The sequence below is a fragment of the Lolium rigidum genome, chromosome 3 (assembly GCF_022539505.1).
Source record: "Lolium rigidum isolate FL_2022 chromosome 3, APGP_CSIRO_Lrig_0.1, whole genome shotgun sequence".
Lineage (NCBI taxonomy): Eukaryota > Viridiplantae > Streptophyta > Magnoliopsida > Poales > Poaceae > Lolium > Lolium rigidum.
Window position 1 is genome coordinate 24941603 of NC_061510.1, and position 20080 is coordinate 24961682.

General features: G+C 46.7%; 1 protein-coding gene and 1 long non-coding RNA gene across 2 annotated transcripts; both read right to left on the reverse strand.

Moving 5' to 3' along the window:
- Positions 1 to 3751: 3751 nt before the first annotated feature.
- LOC124701306 lies at positions 3752 to 5801 on the reverse strand. Its single transcript, XR_007001988.1, has 6 exons — positions 5684 to 5801; positions 5055 to 5151; positions 4871 to 4939; positions 4641 to 4755; positions 4312 to 4558; positions 3752 to 4125 (listed from the first exon to the last, which is right to left on the reverse strand). It is a non-coding gene; the product is annotated as an uncharacterized LOC124701306 (long non-coding RNA).
- An 11047-nt stretch (positions 5802 to 16848) lies between these two features.
- Positions 16849 to 18632, reverse strand: LOC124695175 (trans-cinnamate:CoA ligase, peroxisomal-like). Its single transcript, XM_047228056.1, has one exon. It carries the CDS (start codon positions 18583 to 18585, stop codon positions 16849 to 16851), a length of 1737 nt encoding a protein of 578 aa, XP_047084012.1. The 5' UTR covers positions 18586 to 18632.
- Positions 18633 to 20080: the final 1448 nt, after the last annotated feature.

Below are 20080 nucleotides of genomic sequence, written 5' to 3' on the forward strand. Positions count from 1 at the left end.
CGTCAAAGGACAAACTTGCTGTCTGGCCAGCAATAGAGATCCACCAGTATCCTCGGTTGTAGAGCAACGGATCATCGTCTTTTCCTGATTTTAGAAGGGTCTTTTTGTAAAATGCAAATGTACTAAGGGGCCGACATTTTTTTGTGTGTGGGTCGGGGGGAGTAACAAGTTGCAGGACATATTTGTGACTATAAAAAGCTCATTGATTTTTATCTTTCGGATTAAGTCCTCTTGAGATGATGATGCTAATCAGCTTGTGGGCCGTGTGCTACTGCTGGGCTTCAATGAAGCAGGCTTTCAGAGCTGCCGGCCAGTGCACACATCAGACAGTCCATGTTGTGCCGAACACAGTCCACAACGCGGCACACCATTCTACTGTCGTAAGTCAGCGGACCTCTCGCTAGCACAGGCCGTGCGACCGCGACCAGACTAGCGCAAGTACGTACGGACTCGCCGGATTTGAAAGAGAAAGGATACGGCCAGGGACCAGACTAGCCAGCATCGTAGGAGACAAGTACACAATAACTAGGAAGTTGGGGGCGCGCCGGCACGGCGCGCCCTTTAGGTAATTGCAGTGCAATCAGGATATGGAGACCTAATAAAAACTCAGGAAAATTGTTGGTGATGAAGCTTGGAAGGGCTGCTACGGTATAAGAGCAAGTACAATAGAATCCAGTCAGCTGACTATAAGACATTAAATAATATATTTTAGATGAGTTGGAGGAGAGAGAAGAGGAGAGAGAAGGGAGGTGGGCTACTATGCAATAGCTAGCTCTTCCGACGTGTTCCTAAAGCACTCATGAGAGTGAAAAGTGGGTCATATGTTAAGTAAAGTACTACATTCTTATAATCTAACTCGTTGTACGTATGCAGTATATGATGACTACAAATGATATGACATCTTGTTATAGCCAACAATTGGCTATACTATTGGAATTGCTCTAATTGATGCAGTGGATGCGGAGGACGAAGCGTCGATGGTTAATTTTTGTTAATTCCTATTAGTCTGAAATTATGGAAGTGGCACTACAGACAGTCTGACAGAAGGGTACCACTTCAGATTCAGAATACTACTGAGCTATTCTCACAAGTCCCAGCGCAAGGCGCTTGCGGCCGAAACCCGACAGGCCTACCGCTCTGCCGAATCAGTCCACACTCCTCCCTCTCAGTCTCTCTTTCGCATCACTACACCCACCTGAGCGCTCCCTTCTCTACCTCCCCGCCGATGCGGTCTTCTCCTACCGTACCGTCGACGGTGCTCCGTGCCCCTCCCCCTCTGGATTCTCGATTTGTCCTGATACTATACTCGAGTTAGCAATTTCTTTCCGATTTTTGTCAATTTCTCGCATGCAAGTAAGGGGATAATCCAGAAGCGAAGAGCTATCTCCCGGAGGGGCGGCCGCTTTGGCCCAGGCGGTTGTGCTGCTGGCCTTGGGCCGGCTGCTTGTTCCTGCGTGTGCGTAGCTACGCGACCGTGGCGGTGGTTGGCGCTGCGGGGCGCGGTAGGCGATGCTCGTGGTGTGCGCGCGGCGATGCGCGTGGTGATGGACGATGTTGCCAGATGGACGGAGGCACGCGGCCTGGGCGCTGCTGAGCCGCTGCGCGCATGGGCGGAGGATGTGGCTGATGGGAACATTCGCGCCGGAAGGAGGTGCCGCCAGGCCCCCAGAGCCGTCGGCGCCGGCCAGGCTCGACCCCATGGTCCTGACATGCTTGGAGCAAGCGCAGGTTTCCTCCTCCTCATGTATAGTTCCCCTCTTATTACAGATTTACATGGAAAGTATCAGTTTTGGTTAATTCCTGTTATATTTTGGTAAAAGATTGCAAATGCTTTTGAGTTTTGTCCTGGTGATGACTTTTCTCTCACATATACTGATGATGATACGGACGTCGTGATGCTGGACGATATGTGACTCTGCTATTAATCACAAGCTGAACCAGCTTATTGAATATAAAGCAACTGATGAAATGTGTGCATGATTCCCAATCACGGCAGAAAAACGCTTCAACTAAATCTGTAACGTAGCTTTGTAGTTCACATGTGAGGACAACCAAATAGTTTTAAGTTCTCTTACATCATCTGAACTAACTTCAGTAAACGAATCTTTTGTACATTGAAAAAGAAGGATCTGCGACAGATGGTGCAGATCTATCTTTTAGTAACTACCAAGATGCATGTTATTTTGGTTCTCTGCGCGAAGGTTCGATGCTAGCCGCTAAGCTGATATATAGATATATAGAAGAGCCAACAAAGATATCAGTGGTTGAGTACATCAGATCACTAAAGAGACTGTGGTACCAGCTAGATGAGTTGCAAACACCTTATAGAATAGCATTGTAAAATAACATCTTAGACCCATTATAATTACAGTAAAAAAGTAGTTGTCATCAGTTACACTCTTGTAGTACTGTTTTAGACAGTTACTTTTTCTTAGTTGACTCAGTAGCTGGCTCCTGATTTTTTCTCTTCTTGCCTGCTGTTTTAGAACTTGTGGCGGCCTGCAGTGAGAGGCCTAAGGTGAATTGTGAGGAGAAAAGAGGAATCTCCATTTCGGCCAAATTCTGGGACAGGGTTGGCCAGTCTCGCACCGAGCCAGACAGTGCCACCGCTGGCTGGAGCAGGTTCAATCTGGAGTTGTGCCGGCTGGGCCTGGGAGAGCTGCTGCAAGCTACCGCAGGGGGTGCCGCTGATTTTGCCAATGAGCTTGTAGATAAAGAAGAGGTAGACGGCAGCAGAAAATCAGTAACAAAGAACTACGAAAACTGAATCAGGCCAATCTGCTATTAGTTGGTATGATTCTCTTGCCTAAATCACTAAGAGCATGCTATTTTTGTTTGCGCTAGCTGATTATACTGACCTGCTTTAAATTACTTTTGTGGTTTACAAAAAAAAGTAGATATCTAGCGGGCAGTTTGGTTTCCGGCTTGCTGAATGTAGTCAGACTATTCGCATGCTCTGATATAAGTAAACCAAAACTGAAAAAGTGAGATCATAGCTCACTATTGACTGAGCTGGTCACAGCCATCTAAAGCAATACAAAGGTAAATAAGACCAAGGATAGCATTTAGGACACTTATTGCAGCTGCATAGAATGACAGAAGATGCGGAGTAGAAACCACTACGTGTACGATAACATAGAATTAACTGGCAACACAAGACTTCACATGGGTAGCAGCACATGAATTTAAACACAGGTGCTTAGTAACTTATAACACAATCCATTGAAACGAAATATAGCTCCATCAAAAGAATAATAGAAAACTGACACACGGTGGAAACCCTCTGGCTGCAACATAATAAGAAGAAACTAAGCATTCCATTGGGTAAACAAAGTGATCGACAGTTGGAGCCGTGTCCGCTTGCATATGGATTCATCAAGAATTGGGCACTTGCAACTACCATCCATGTAAATCTGTGTTAAGTACATACATAAACACATCAAAGAACAGAAAACTTTTCTTGTCCGGGAGCGTAAAAAGGGGGAAATTGAGGACAGGAATTAGGCATGTAAATGTATAATCTATGGGTAAGAAAATATACATTGTGAAGTTAGCCAACCAAAATTATATATGTGTCGTCTAAAGATTAGCAAGCACTTCTTGATATAGTATATTTCTTGTTTTTGTAGTTGGTTTTCCATTCTTGGGAAAGAGGGCTCCATCTAATAAATTATTGGGGACTTGGTAGTAGCAAGGGAAGTGGAAGGAGATAATCGACGGGAGTACTCGACTGAATGATAGCTAAGTCTTCCAATATCTGGTATGCCGTTCTTTCTTCTGTAGCTACCATGGAGTGATATGTGCTGCAATTTGGAGCTAAAGCTACCTAGCATCTTAGTCCTTTTCCAGCTAACAAAGAATATTGCACGGTGCCTCATTATCAATATCTGTTGTGAAAAACTGAAAGAAAGAAATTGTCAACCCAATGAAAAATTGAAGAGGTTTCAAGGCACTATAGCTGATCACTTCATTGCCAAGTGGTCTCAACCTAGTAAGTTCCTACCAGAATAGGTAAAGAGAAGTAAATTAACAATGGGAGGGAAAGGTAGAGGTTTCTTGCCTTCTCGGATGGAAGCAAATGTAAGCATCAAGGACGAAAAGGAATTCAAAGCTGTTGTTAGCAAGCTGCCATGGTAAAACAATTTTCAGAGGGCAAGTAATGGGTTTTAGCAAATCAGTACTACATCATGTTAGCTAAGAGTCAACCATTCAATCAAAAGCCCTAAAATGTTCAATTTTCCTGCAAGCATTGACCATGCCTAATCATATATGCAGAACACATATCCAAAATTAGTACAAAAGATGAATTACCTTAGGGTTGCTTCGCGAGCACCTACAGATGGTATCATTGCTTGCTTCCAATGTCTGGCATGCCAGCCATGTAGATAATATATTTTCCAAACATTTCACCTAGTGCAAAATATAGATGGTTGAATGCTGGAACAAACAACGGTGATAGAAAAATTGATATATACATATTTATCGATCCTAACTCGGAGGATAACTTGCATATACCCACTCTACAAACTTACAGCTGATAGCTCCCCCTTTCATATACCTAATTTCGAAATTCCATATAGTCAGCACGATGAATAATTTGCATGGAAAGTTATGGAGAAAGGGGGCATAGAGCTCTGAACTGCGCATCAATTTGGTCGCGCTCGCCATCGTCTGCCCCTCCACGCCGCTCTCAAATCGTCCTTCCTCGTGCAAGTAATGAAGATGGTCGAGGGCTGGAGGCAGCACTCACTTCCCCTACAGAAATGCATGCCGCGCATAATCAAAACGCCAGTAAAAGCTCGCAACAGCTATTTCAAGGTGTTGCGATCGTCAAAGCCACTTGAAATCAAGGTGTTAGATGTCCATATACCAGAAGGAATCGTGCTTCCTCGTGCAAGTAATGAAGATGGTCGAGGGCTGGAGGCAGCACTCACTTCCCCTACAGAAATGCATGCCGCTCATAATCGAAACGCCAGTAAAAGCTCGCAACAGCTATTTCAATGTGTTGCGATCATCAAAGCCACTTGAAATCAAGGTGTTAGCTGTGCATATACCAGAAGGATACACCAATTGCGCTGTGCATTCCCCTGCTGCACCGATTAGCCACAACAGGTCACGTGCACGCCTCTAGACACAAGCAGCGACCGCACGCTAAAAAAAGACAGGCTCCTAAGAATCAGAAGTTAGCAATACATGCTGCACGATTAACAACACGGGCACGGTGTGCGCTGCGCCAAACTTCCCATACAGCCGACACGATGAATAAGTTGCACTGAAATAATATGGCTACAAAATTTGAATCCTGAGAAGCCTAAAGTATAGAGAAATATAAATAACACATAAGCACAATCAGACAACATGTACTCATGAATTCCACATTTAAATGAAGCCAACATGTAAAGAAAATAGCCATTAGCAAGGTCAGCTTCTTGTTTTACTGAAGTGGCTCAGCTGTCAATAAAATGACCAACAGCATGGTCAGCTGCACCTATAAAAACGCCATCCTGTAAGCAAACTAATTGAAGGAGCACATAAGAAAATGATATTTCTCCCTATATTACCGGAACCTAATTACACTTTGTGCGATAAAAAAGGAAACTGGAATATCATATTTAGGTGGTTATTGTGGTAAAATCAGACCATGCTACAAACAAAAGAAAATTCAATTGGCATGAGACTTTACCTTAACGTGGTTGTGCAAGTTCTGCACCATGGTCTTCATGCTCTACCTCCTAGACCAAAATCAACTCTAGTTCAGCTGTAAGGCACAAACAACAAAATAAAATCAGGAAAACCAAAAGGCACAAACGAAAGGAGAAATAATCAACTTCATAAAGGTACAATTGTGTAATCATGGATGGCCTAAAAAAGAGCAAACACAGCGAGAAAATTAAATTTAGCAGGTATTGTTCTCTTAGAGAGACTTGTGCATTGAAAAACTAAATTGATGGTAACGTTCCCACTATTTTCCTTCCTTTTATCCAGCTCAGTATTCCCTAAAGTTGTTTAAACTTTTCAAAACATGCCAAACAAATAACAAAAGTTATGGAAGGTAATCTTTACTACTCAGTAGAAAATAGTAGGCTAACAAAACGGTAGAAATTGAAATTTGCTTATACTATTTTAAGTTCAGAGATCACATAAACTCTTGTCCCTCCATGAGTAATTCAAATTTCACAATCTAGTACTAAGAGGGACGGCTCAAACTGAATCCTACACAATTGAGATTCACACTTTTTGTCTGCTTGGGAACATCCACGGGAGGGCACCGCCAATCATGTGCATTGTCGAGGTGCCTGTCTGGTGGTCCTGGCCCATCCTCAGTTGAAGCAGGAAAGCCTCCACAACCATATGCTTCAGAAATTTGAGATATGCTAGTACTTTGACACACTTGTTCTTTTCAATTGTTTGTAGTAATAAATCTTCAGTAATCCGTAGTGCATCAACAAACAAAATTTCTCTATGAAACAGTAGCATAAATAGAAAAAACGCATGGTGACAGGTAGCCATGTGAGCATTGATGGAAGTAGGCAAAAGTTCTATAAAATCAAATATGAAGGAAAGGACGGACAATGGGCAGGAACGGATATGTAATCAGCAAGCAATCAGCAAGCGTCTACAGCGAGCAAACTATTAGTGGGGCCGTTCAGGAAAAGGGGGCACAAATGATTGTGTAGCAAGAGGCTTCAGCGGCGAGTATGTATGGGCTAAATCGTGATGACTCTTCACTTTTGAGCAGCACATTCTCCAAACCTTCAGATTGTTGAAGCACACGAACAGGTGGTGCAGCTGGCCGGCGGTAGTACTGATCTCTATATTTCCAGGAGCGCGCTCGCCGGCGGTCAGCAGCACAGCGGGCACTCAAAGGAAGACCTGCATTAGGAAAACCATCCACTTTAAAACCACAACCAAAACCTAAGACGTCTGCATAAATTAAAAAGGACAAACAACCGTTTCGCCGGCGGAAAACGCCGTTGGCCGTCGTGCGACGGACCATCCGGAGAGATCGTCGGGAGTTGCAGCCGGCAAGTGACGCCATGCCACCAGCCAGAGGAGCTCGGGCTGGGAGCGCGCTACAGACGCCTCTGCACGTTCACGACATCCAGGGAGGAAGAGGAGGGGGAGCGGTTCTAGGTGGAGCATGTGGACAGCAGAGGTGGGGATTGGGGAGAAAGAGAGACGCCGGGATGAGGATTTGCGACTGGGAGAGAGATAGGGACCGGGGAGAGCTGGATTGTTCGGTAATCTTCCGCACCGCTTTGACCGCCGCTCACTGCGGGGTGGAGAAAATACACATGGTGGCCCAAAAATACCCACGATCCACCAAGACCGGTTCTACCGGGAATCAGAGGTGAATAAAAGGAAAGAAAAAGAAGGCAACCGGCCCACAAAGAAGGGATCGACCGGCTGCCTTCCGGTTACCACGAATTGTTCCAAGGGAAAAAAATCAGAAAAGGAAACTAACATAACGTATTTAGAGGAACCCATCACGCGTCTACAGAGGAAAACACGTACGTGGCTAAGCTTGATTAGAGGAAAACGTGGAGGGAACAGTGCCCAAATCACTGTCCTCACGGCAGAAGGGTTCAACTTTGATATATGTAATAATGCTGACAATTCCGAACGCGTGCACCCTAATATTGTCGTGCCACGCACAACACCAAGTGGTGTATGAACACCATGGACCTTTGGATTTACGTGTGCGTTCATATATGAACACCGTCCGGGCTAGCTTGTCAGTTGTCGGTTGTCACGCGATCCGTGAGCTCTTGGTTGGATGACAGGCAGGGGCCGATCCAAAAATTTAACTTTAGGTGTTCAAATTTCAACCATAAAAAAAATAAAGGTGAAAAATTAAAAAATGGCCCATTCCCTTCACCACATTAAAAGTACAAATCGGCCATTGTAGCAACAATATCTCAAAAGGTTGAAAAACATGTAAAAACCAAAAGAAAATTACAATACGGCAATATGATCTATCATAGCTTCAAAGACACACGGCTTCCCTCCGGCCGGCCCTACCGCTATCAGCCCATCGGCTTTCTTATTTCCCTTCTCTGCTTAGCCCAGCGCGAGCGACATTGGAGCCATGGGGCACCGCCTAGCGTTGGGTTGGTTCTCAGTTTGGTGATGTTGGTCATTGGTCGCTACTCGTTTTGAGAAGATAGGTCACATGTCATTACTCTTTTTTCTTTGCAAGCATAGGTTGGTCACCGCTTTTGCCATCGCTCAGTATGGGCAGGTTGTCTCGGCTAGTTGACATGGCCTGCTTGTTGGGTCACATGTCGTCGCATGAAGTCTAATAAGTGTAATATCTAGCTTTGGTCGTAAGTAAGACTTTTAAATTTTTTTAACTAACTTTATAGAAAAAAATTAATAACATATGACATCAAAGTGATATATTATGGAACTACACATTAAAATGGATCTCACTATACTAATTTAGTGTCATAGATGATAGAGTATTATTTTTTCCTATAAAGTCTATCAAATTTTAGTAGGATTCACTTAGAACAAAAGCTAAAAGTACACTTACTTGTGGATGGGGAGTATTTGCTAATTCAAAATTCGGTCCCAATTTGGAAGAGAAAATGTGAACTAGTCGTACTTAAAAATACCATTAGGATACATGAACAATATACATTATGTATAAGCAATGTTTTGAGAAAAAATTGGGTGTTCATATGCATACGCATGACCCATGGTGGATCCGTCCATGGTGACAGGTGAGTGGTCTGTTAGCATGAGTATACACGACGAGTTAGATTGACTCTCGATTATCCTGTACTATAAGTCTCTTCCTCCTGTATCTTTATGTGAACTCCTTGAGAATCTTAATACAACACCATAAAGTACGGTTTTACAACTTTTACATGATATCAAACCGGTTAGTATCATAACGCCAATACTACATATTTCCACCACTTCCACATCACGCTGTCTTCAAAAAGATTAATCTCACCTTATATGGGCGATCTAATTTTTGTCCATCTGCATAATAGATTGCATAGATCATGGTGCTCTAGCTTCTCCACTTGACCAAACCTAGCCGACACTGGTATGCATAACAAGAACGTGCCACCTAATTAAGGGTGATGCTGGTGATCTAGCTTCTCTACTTGGGTTGGAATTGTTAAAACGCTCATGATTTTGTTGCCAAAATCCATCAAACAATTGATTTCCACTCTAAAAGTATAACACCTCTTCAAGAAGAACTTGAGCATTCCATCTGAAATGCAATGCATTCTCCTCATCCTCTGTCCACTCGAGCTCATTTTTTCTACACTTCTTCACGGAACTACGAATTTCAAATGAAATTATGTAGACACACAAGCATATATCCCAAACCTCATTCACATTAAGAAAAATGGCAAACAATACCTTGTAGGTATTAAAGCCACTATTGCATCCTCGGGATGGGAAGGGAGCGACGGCGCCACCGCCAGTTCCGATGCTCCTATGATGGAAAGAGCTTGCGTGGAGACATGGTTGGCCTATTCCATCTCCATGGATACGCCAGACTCGGCGACGACAGATTGGCCAGGAGCGGCAATAACCATAGGCTGCACGACATCTGCAATGGATTAGCCAAGGACAGCGGGCTGCGAGACAACCAACCAAATTTATGCTACTCTATTGGATGCATTTAGACTAGTCACAATGGGAAGTATCATACACTAGTATTATGCACATGATACTAGTTTATGATACTACCTCCACAATGCATAGTATCATAAGATAGTATCATACTATCATCATATTTAATGTTTTGTAAAATCTCAATGCAAATTGGTGTACATGATGTGTTTGCCCTTAAGTTTTTTAGTTTTACGTGCTATGATACGGTATCATATTATGATACTACTCTCATCTCTCACCTCATTAATAGGTGTACCACATCAGATTTTTGCCAACATGGCATGTATGATACTACTTATGATACTACTACTGTGGCTAGTCTTAAGTCTTATTGAAAGCCTATTTTACTCAGGCATATTCACAGTTGTGATGTCTATATATTAATGGCCCTGAGTTTTAATCTCACCATGGGCACAAAAAATCCTAGGACCGGCCGGCCATCCCTGATGGTAGATTTACTACGCCACTTGCTTTTTTGTGGCAATCCTTATTTTAGAGCAAATTACAACACATTTAGACTTGGAGTAGTATTTATTTGCATTAGCATTTGCATGTACATTAGTAAACCATCAACTTAGTCACAATATAATTACAAGAAGTTAATTGTATATACAATGTGAATTACATGTATAAGTTTGATTCTTTATTAAATAGTAAACGATCAAAATACATGTATCATCTTGCGATTGAAAGAAAAATCTAGTTTTGACGAATTGGAAAACACCTGAGTGCCTCCTAGATTCTCCCTATATTTTGTTATAATGTCACGAGACGGTAAAAGGTATACAGACGTTGTCCTTTTTTTGATATTTTTTTGAAATTTCACAAGACTTACCCAATAAAAAGTTGGTTTCGCAAGCAAATAAATTAAGCTCGTACAACGGGGCAACAAGCTTTGACATGAGAAACACGAGAACCACTATCATGGCGATGATATAATATATCTCAGTTGCTCCAGCACACACCTCTGTCCTTACTCAACGAATATTCTTGTCTCCTCTGCATCTCAGCGTAAGTGTAATACAGTAAGAGAAAAAAGAAGGTTGTTGTCAACGTGACAAGGAAATCACCATCAACACGGCCAATTAAGATAATGGTGTTCAGTAGGAGTAGTTGATTCCCTTTTAATAAGACCTATGGGCTATCGTCGATCTGTTTACTTTACTAGGATCATCTAGGTGTAGATCTTAGCCGGGTAGAAAAGAATACTGCGGGTCTGTGAGCATTTACCTTGTCACTTGGAGAACGACGAACCCGTCGACGTCGACATGGTGACGGCGGCGGATCGGTGAGGTAGTGGTGTGGCGGCGGAGCTTCCCGTCGAGCACCGCACTAACCCTAATCGGTGGGTCGTCCGGCGGGGCGAGTGGCAGCTCAGTGGCAACCTCGTACCGAGTGCCACCGGCCCCCACCACTCTATATAGTGCGGCGACAGGGGCCCACCAACCAGCGATCGGTTGGGCGCCCCGATCGTGGCGCGGACGAGGTCAAGGGTCGTGCCGCGAGCCGTTGGGCTTCAGTGCGGTGGAGATCAATCCTAACATTCTCCCCCTTGATCTCAACTTTTCTTTTAACTTTATACTTTCATTTTATTCGTTTCATTTTGGATCAGTCCATAGGGCATGTTTCATCGTCACAGCTCTATTGCCGATAGAATCAGACAGCCACAATACACTTCTCTGTTTTGAAACAAATTCTTTTACTTTTGGGCCTCTTATGATCCAGGATAGGTAAGACTTTCCCTTAAACCCATGCCGGCTACGTGTTCCTTGAACACGCTGGGTGGTAAGCCTTTCGTTAGCGGATCCGCAAGCATATCTTTTGTCCTTATATGCTCGAGACTTATAGTTTGATCCTCGGACCTTGTGTTTCACAACATAATACTTAACCTCAATCGGTTTCGTAGCTGTACTCGACTTGTTGTTGTGAACATAAAATACCGCGAGCTCATTGTCGCAGTACATCTTTAGTGGTTTGTCAATACAATCTACCACTTTCAAGTCGGGTATAAATTTCTTTAACCATAATGCCTGCCCCGTGGCTTCATAACATGCTATAAATTTTGCATACATTGTGGATGATGCAACTATGGTCTGTTTGAGCTTCTCCACGAAATAGCTCCCCCTGCGAGGGTGAATACATATCCAGATGTGGATTTTCTATCATCTTTATCCCCCGCAAAATCTGCATCTGAATACCCTCTTATTTCTAGGGAATCGCATCTTCCGTATGTTAGCATGTAACTCTTTGTGCCTTTCACATAACGCAATGCCTTCTTTACCATTTTCCAGTTGTTCAAAACCTCGGATTTTCTTGATATCTACCGAGTACTCCGGTGATAAATGCTAAGTCAGTGGCGAGTGCACACTTGTGCATACCGTAGGCTTCCAATAGCCGAAGCATATGGAACCGCTTTCATTTGATCGAGCTCGTATTGATTTTGGGGACTTTGATGTTTCCCAAAACTGTCGCCCTTGACTATAGGGGCAGGTGTGGCACTGCACTTATGCATATTATACTTACTTAGAATCTTCTCTAAATAAGCCTTTTGCGATAGTCCTAATACTCCATTGTTTCTATCTCGGTGAATTTCTATGCCCAAAACATATGACGCTTCACCAAGATCTTTCATATCAAAATTTGAGGACAAGAACTTCTTTGTCTCTTGCGGTAGACTAACATCACTGCTGGCAAGCAGAATATCATCCACATACAAGATTAGGAAAATATATTTCCCACTTTTAAACTTTGCATAAACGCAATTGTCCTCAATATTTTCTTTTAAATCCAAATCTCTTAACTGTTTCATTAAACTTTAGATACCACTGTCTGGAGGCTTGCTTTAATCCACAAATGGATTTCTTTAGGCGGCATCCCATTTCTTCTTTAGGCGGCATCCCATTTCTTCCTTGCCTTCCATGATAAAACCCTTGGGTTGTTTCATGTAGACATTTTCTTCTAAATCCCCGTTTAGAAATGCCGTCTTTACATCCATTTGATGCAACTCTAAATCAAAATGTGCAACTAGTGCCATTATGATTCTGGAGAATCCTTCCATGAGACCGGAGAAAATGTCTCATTGTAATCTATCCCTTCTCTTTTTGTAAATCTTTTTGCCACAAGTCGTGCTTTGTACTTTTCAGGAGGTGGCTGTTGCTGCTCCCTTTCATGCTCAACAAATGGTTCATTCGGCTCCTGACGGACAGGTTCCGAACTTTCACTCATCGTTGTCATGGGTGGAGTCACAACGTGCGCTTGCACCACAATCGCAGGGATCATAGGTACAGGTGCACATGGTAGCGCAAAAAATGGCTCCTGAGTCATCGGATTAGGTGCATGCACCCTTTTCTCCTCAAGATCAATTTTTGGAGCTACCATGCTCCCCCTCATCATTTCGTCTTCTAAGAAGACAACATGTCTCGTTTCCACAAACTTTGTATATTTCTCTGGATAGTAGAAACGATAACCTTTTGACTTTCCAGGATAGCCAATAAAATGGCAAATCGATCGTTTTGGTATCTAACTTTGCGATATTTGGATTAAATACTTTGGCCTCGAACAGGCTCCCCCACACTTTCAGGTGGTTTAGAGAAGGCACTCTCCTCGTCCATAGCTCATACGGCGTTTTGGGCACCGATTTGCTTGGTACTCGCTTAGAATGTGAATAGCGATTTTTAACGCCTCAATCCACAATCCCAATGGTAGGGTGAAATAGCTCATCATACCGCGCACCATACCCATAAGGGTACGGCTGCGCCTTTCAGCCTACCCCATTCTCGCCGAGGTTCGCCCGCATCGAGTACCGGGCGACTATTCCAGATCTCCCGTAGAAATCTTGCAAAAGGTCCAGGGACTTGGCCATATGGAGTATGTCGACCGTAGTACTCCCCTCCACGATCGAACTCGACTATCTTTATTCTTTTATCATGCTGATTTTCAACTTCAGCTTTGAATATTTTGAATTTATCCAACGCTTCTGTTCTTTCTTTTATTGGATAAATATAACCATATCGGGAGTAATCATCCGTGAATGTTATGAACGAATCATAGCCATCCACACTTTTCACCGGAAATGATCCACATATCTCGGTGTGAATTATTTCTAGTGTTGCTGTGCATCGATTTGCACCCTTTTTAATTTTCTTTACAAATTTCCTTTAATGCAATCGATGCACTGTTCTATGTCTGAGAATTCTAATGGAGGAAGAATATCATTTTTAACGAGTCTTTCTATTCTCCCCCTCGAAATATGGCCTAAGCGACAGTGCCATAATTTCGATAATTCATCAGTTCTTTTCCTTTTCTTTTTCTCACGGATATTTGCTCATTCACTTTACACACAGACAATACTTTTTCACGAAAAGGACAACAAATAAAGCTCATCATGGAGTAAAACAACCCCACATAAGCATTATTACACCATATGGCACACTCGTCATGTCCTTCCTGTCCATGTGTACTTTTCTGTCACCAGTTGCTTCAGCAGCTGGGTCGCACATATCTTTGAAGAACCAGTGAACTGGCTCTTTATTCTTTCAAGATACTCCCCTATGGAAGCACACTCTGCAATTGAGCCCACAATAGCGTTCTCAATTGTATTCTTTATAAATGGCACTTAGCCACCTTTTATTCTGCCATGCAGCATCATCATCCTTGTCATTTCGATCGGATCTTTTGGTCCGACTGCTCGTGGGAACCCAAGTCCACCTCGAAGACAAATCGACCTTCTTTCTCCATTCAGTGTAGTTGTCACCTTTGAGGGTTGGAACATCCTTGATGCAACTCATCAAGTAGTACCCTTCTTTAAACCACAATGAAATGAGATAAACAACAATTGCATGCAATAATCCAACGTTGGTCAAAATTAGAACATACAACTGTTTGTGCAATTAAATCTATATCACCGTTGGGCAGAAATAGAGATAAATGCACTTCTTTGCAACAAATCATGATCATGTCATTAATAACGTTGGTCAAAAAATAACAGAAACAAAATTGTCACAATAATCACTTTAATCATCTCTTTAAAATTTTAACTGTCACTTTTGCACATATTATTGCAACAAAACATGATCATGCCATTAATAACGTTGGTCATAAAATGACAGGATCATAATTGTTTCAACAGTCACTTTAATCAACTTTTAAATTTTCATCAACACTTTTGCATTTTTTCAAATTTAAAATGCATCTTTAACTATTTGCAGCGGAAACTTTTGAATTCAAACTTTGAACTTTAAACTTTTCAGAGGCTTTACTGTTACTTTATTTCCTAAAACAAATATCTCGTTGGTTCAATTTGCTTAGAAAAATCTAGACATAAATTTGACCAAAAACAGTCCAAAAAATGCCTAAAATAGCCTCTGTTAAAAAAAAAAAACAGACAAACTGTAAAACTGTGCAGTCAGACTTTTGGCCCACGGCCTGTGGCCTGCTCGGCCAGGGCTGCGCCCACGCGCGGCGCGCAGCAGCGCGGCGCACATGCTGCGGCCTGCTACGCGGCCCAGCACGCGTCGCCCACGCGGCCCGCACGCGGCCTGAGCGGCGCTCACTAACGGGACGCCCACGCGGCCTTCCTTCGGCCAGCCCGCGGCCTGGCGAGCGGAGCCCACGCGGCCCGCACACGGCGCCGACGCGGCCCGGCCACGGTGCCCACGCGGCAAGCACATCTGGCCGTTGGATTCGATCCGACGGCGGCCCTTCTCTTTCGGCCGGTATAAGGGAAAAAACGAACCGGACAAACCCTAACCCTAGCCCATTTTTCCCTTTTCATTTCTCTGGCCCTCTCTCTGGCGGCGCGGAGGGGAGCAGCGCTCGCCCCTGGCAGCTCGCCGACGGCGGCGACGGCGCCGCCGGGCGGCTCCTTGCGCTGGCTCGGCAGCCCCACCTCCCCTTACTGTCTCTCCCGCTCGCCCTCTGGCGGCGGATGGAGGAGCCCGTGGCCGGCACCACGCCGGCGACGGCGAGCTCTCCTCGGCGCGGCTACGCCCTCCTCCCTTTCTTTCTTTTCCTCCTCCCCACCCGAGTTCCTCGACAGCCACCGTGGAGAGAACTAGCGGCGCGGTGAGGAGGAGCAGCATCGGCGCCCCCTGCCCCTCTTGCCGGCGTGTGCGTGCACCCGAGGGTGGGCGCATCGCCGTCAAGCGGCGCAGAGGTGGTGCTGATTTACTTTGCCGGCGGCGCAGCTTTTCCCCCTCTCTTTGCCGGCGAGGTGCCGGTGATGCTTTCTTTGCTTTGCCCTTTCCCTTCTTACTGATAGGGTTAGGGTTTGGTTGCAGGGATCTTCACAAGATGTATACTGTTCATACTTTTCTACCCGAAAAACACAAGATCTACACCTACCAACGGCTCTGATACCAATGTTTACTTTACTAGGATCATCTAGGTGTAGATCTTAGCCGGGTAGAAAAGAATACTGCGGGTCTGTGAGCATTTACCTTGTCACTTGGAGAACGACGAACCCGTCGACGTCGACATGGTGACGGCGGCGGATCGGTGAGGTAGTGGTGTGGCGGCGGAGCTTCCCGTCGGCACTGCACTAACCCTAATCAGTGGGTCGTCCGGCGGGGCGAGTGGCAGCTCAGTGGCAACCTCGTACCGAGTGCCACCGGCCCCCACCACTCTATATAGTGCAGGCGACAGGGGCCCACCAACCAGCGAACGGTTGGGCGCCCCCGATCAGGGCGCGGACGAGGTCAAGGGGTCGTGCCAGAGCCGTTGGGCTCTGGTGCGGTGGAGATCAATCCTAACACGATCATGTTCACAAGCCGAAATCAATGGCTTAATGATGATCTAAGTTTAATGATGATCTAAGTGAGTGAGTGTGCGTACAGCTGAAGATTGCGAGCTTCTTGATTCAAGAGGGGAACAACACATATCAGTTCATGATAGAAGAGTTCGACAGAAATAATTTCCTTGCACACAACATATTTACACTATACACAAATGAGTTCCAGATTACAAATTTGGAACCAATTTGCACATGTATAAGTTCGTCTAGAAGTTCCAAATTATAGAAAACAGAAGAGAAAGAAGGGTAAAGAACAATTTGGCGTCACTAATACTGACCTCGTTCGTTCTAAAAAGAGAAAAAAAAGGTATTTTAAACGCACTTCTTGCTTATTTCTGCAAAGTTGGCGCCCATATGCATGATGCCAATTTCCTACTTTTTGCCAACGCGTGGACCATTTGATTACCTGATCACGAGCCCTATAGCCTTGACATGGCCATGACATGCGCTACCGGCTGCTCGCCCCGGCGGCCACCGCCGACCGTTGTCTTGGTGGCCTTGGTGGCCTTCGTCTTCTGCGCCGGCGGCGCCAGCTTCCGTGCCTCGTCCCGCAGCTTGACCTTCTCGACCTTGCCGAGCGCGTTCCTCGGGAGCACGTCGTAGACCACCACCTTCTTGGGCACCATGAAGTGCGCCATGTGTTTGCGGCAGAAGGCCATGACGTCGTCCTCGCAAACCCCGGCCGCCTTGTTCCTGGCGACGACGAAGGCGCAGGGCGTCTCGCCCCAGTGCGGGTGCGGCATGGCGACGACCGCCGCGTCGGCGACGTCCGGGTGGCGGAAGAGGACCTCCTCCACCTCCTTGCTGCAGATGTTCTCGCCGCCGGAGATGATGACGTCCTTGGACCTGTCCTTGATCTCGATGTACCCGTCCGGGTGCACCACGCCCACGTCGCCCGTCATGAACCAGCCGCCCCGGAACGCCGCCTCGTTGGCCTCCGAGTTGTTGAGGTAGCCCTTCATGACGCTGCTGCCGCGGAGCACGATCTCGCCGAGGGACTTCCCGTCGTGCGGCACCCTGGCCATCTTGGCGTCGTCGGTGACGACGTCGGCGTCGGCGAGGGAGAGCACGCTGACGCCCTGGCGGGCCTTGAGGCGCGCGCGATCCGAGAGCGGTAGCTTGTCCCACTGCGCGCGCCACTCGCAGGCGAGCGCGGGCCCCGTGGCCTCCGTGAGGCCGTAGGCGTGGGTGATGTGGAACCCGATGCGCTCGACGCGCTCCAGCAGCGCGGCCGGCGGCGGGGCTCCGCCGGTGAGGACGTGCACCGGCGCGCCGAGCCGCGCGGTGTCGCCGCCGCCCTCTAGCAGGATGTTGAAGACGACGGGCGCGCAGCACATGTGGGTGACGTTGTGGCGGGCGATGGCGCGGTAGACCTCGGAGGGGCGGTTCTCGCGGATGCAGACGTTGACGCCGCCTCGCGCGGCGACGCCCCAGGTGAATGTCCAGCCGTTGCAGTGGAACATGGGGAGCGTCCAGAGGTAGACGGGCTCGGCGCCCATCTCCCAGGCCATGAGCAGGCTGGTGGTGCTGAGGTAGGCGCCGCGGTGGCTGTAGACGACGCCCTTGGGGGCCGACGTGGTGCCGGAGGTGTAGTTCAGGGTTACCGCGTCCCACTCATCCTCGAGCTGCGGTAACTCCACGTTGGGGTCGCCGTGCGCGACGAGCGCCTCGTACTCGAGCTCCCCGAGCCGGGCCCCCGTGGGGCGGTCGAGGTCGTCGATGACGGCGACGAGCGGGACGGGCGCGCCGGAATCCGCGATGATCTGCAGCGCGTCGCTGGCGAGGCGCACGTACTCCCAGTCGACGAAGAAGAGCTTGGCCTCGGCGTGGCGCAGGATGGCGGCGACGGCCTTGGCGTCGAGGCGGGTGTTGACGGTGTTGAGGACGGCGCCGGCCATGGGGACGGCGAAGTGCATCTCGTACATGGCGGGGACGTTGGGGGCGAGGACGGAGACGACGTCGTTCCGGCGGATGCCGAGGGTGCGGACGAGGGAGGAGGCGAGGCGGCGGCAGCGTTCGTGCGTCTGGCGCCAGGTGAACTCCACGCGGTTGTAGACGACGGAGGTGCGGTCGCCGTAGACGGCATTGGCGCGGGGCAGGAAGGTGATGGGGCTGAGCGGCACGTAGTTGGCCGGGCGCTTCTGGAGCTGGTCCATGACTTGAGAAATCGGCTTGGAGTGATGGTGGTGGTGCGAGTAAGCGGGGGAGCTAGCTAGCTGATCTGTAGGACTAGGAGTGGCGGAAGACAGCAGTAGAGGAGACTGTGGCGGGAGTGATGATTCGGAGAGTAGAGTCTAGTTGGGTTTATATAGCTGTGGGAGCCAAGAGGAAAATGCAGAAAAGAAATGAGTCTAGTTGGGAGAGAGGTTGCAGGGAAAATTAAGTGAAAACACGGTGTCTTGACCTTAAACTTTGACAAACCCGTACACGGAGTATTTCTTTTTATCAGCAAGAAGGAAGTGCAACTTTCTGAGATATATGAATCTGTTTTAGACTTGAAATTTCACCATAATTCATATCACCAATATTCAACTCACCATCCATTATTTTCTGAACTTTAAGCCAATGTTTTCAATGTTTCTACCTGCAATAGGAATATACCTAGGGAACTCCCATAATTTAACATGTTGCAATTCGATCATAAGGAGCAACAATTTAAAATCAGTTACCACGCCATTTTCATCCTCCACCTAAGGCGATTGCGAGCGCCAGTCTCGGCCGCGGCCTCACGATCGTTCTGGGAGGCTTTTCCGACGTGCTCAGCCTCGACGACCTATGGGCGTTCTTCACCGGAGGGGTCTAGGTTCTCGGTTCTCGTGGAGGACACGGACGGACCCTTCGGTGAGTCTTGTGCTTCCAAGGTTCCGTTCGAAGCCGCTATGGATGTTCTTGATGAGGCTTCGACGGACTATGGATGGTCGACGGTCGCAAGGTGTGGGCACAGGAATGACGAAGAGCCCGCGCAGGATTTCTGGACGGATATCGGGTTCCCAACGTCGGCGTCGCATTTTTGGCAGGCTCGGTCGCCGTCCACCACATGTACGCGTTCTAACGGTTTTGCTGGTTACATGTCGGAGCGGGCTAGGTCAGATCATGCTCCTCTGCGTTCAAGCATGCGGTGGTGGACATGGCAGGTGCGGCAATGCTCGCTGCTGGAAGGGGGTCATCTCCGCCGATGGGGGTTCTGGTTGCACGTCGGCCTCGGGCTGGATCGTGGTGCGGCCTCCCCCGAGGTTGTTTACGCCACCGGCCTTTCTCGGGAAATTCATCGCGCGGACTATGCCGATCACTATGAGTGAGCTTCTTATTCGGCATATCTTCATGTACCCATGATCATCATATGGATTGCGAGCTTGAAACTCATGATCTTCCGAGATGGCTCATCTTAAACTTGACACCATTTCTTCCTTTATTTGTTATGTTGATTGCTTGAAAATGCACATGGTATCTCACCCCGTCTTGTTCTTCTTCAAGACATACTTGTCACTTAATCTTTTTCATTTGCTTCTTATTGCAACCTTGAAGCAAACATATGGTTTAAGCATTGCCCATGGAGAAATCATACTAACATAATTCCAAGCAAACATTAGTTCATAGGGATTGTCAATAATTACTAAAATTACACATGGAGGGTCCATGCTGTTTCACTAT

What these genes read in the sequence shown, in the direction of transcription:
- LOC124695175 (XM_047228056.1), bottom strand. Translation starts at nt 18,585, where the DNA reads ATGGACCAGCTCCAGAAGCGCCCGGCCAACTACGTGCCGCTCAGCCCC.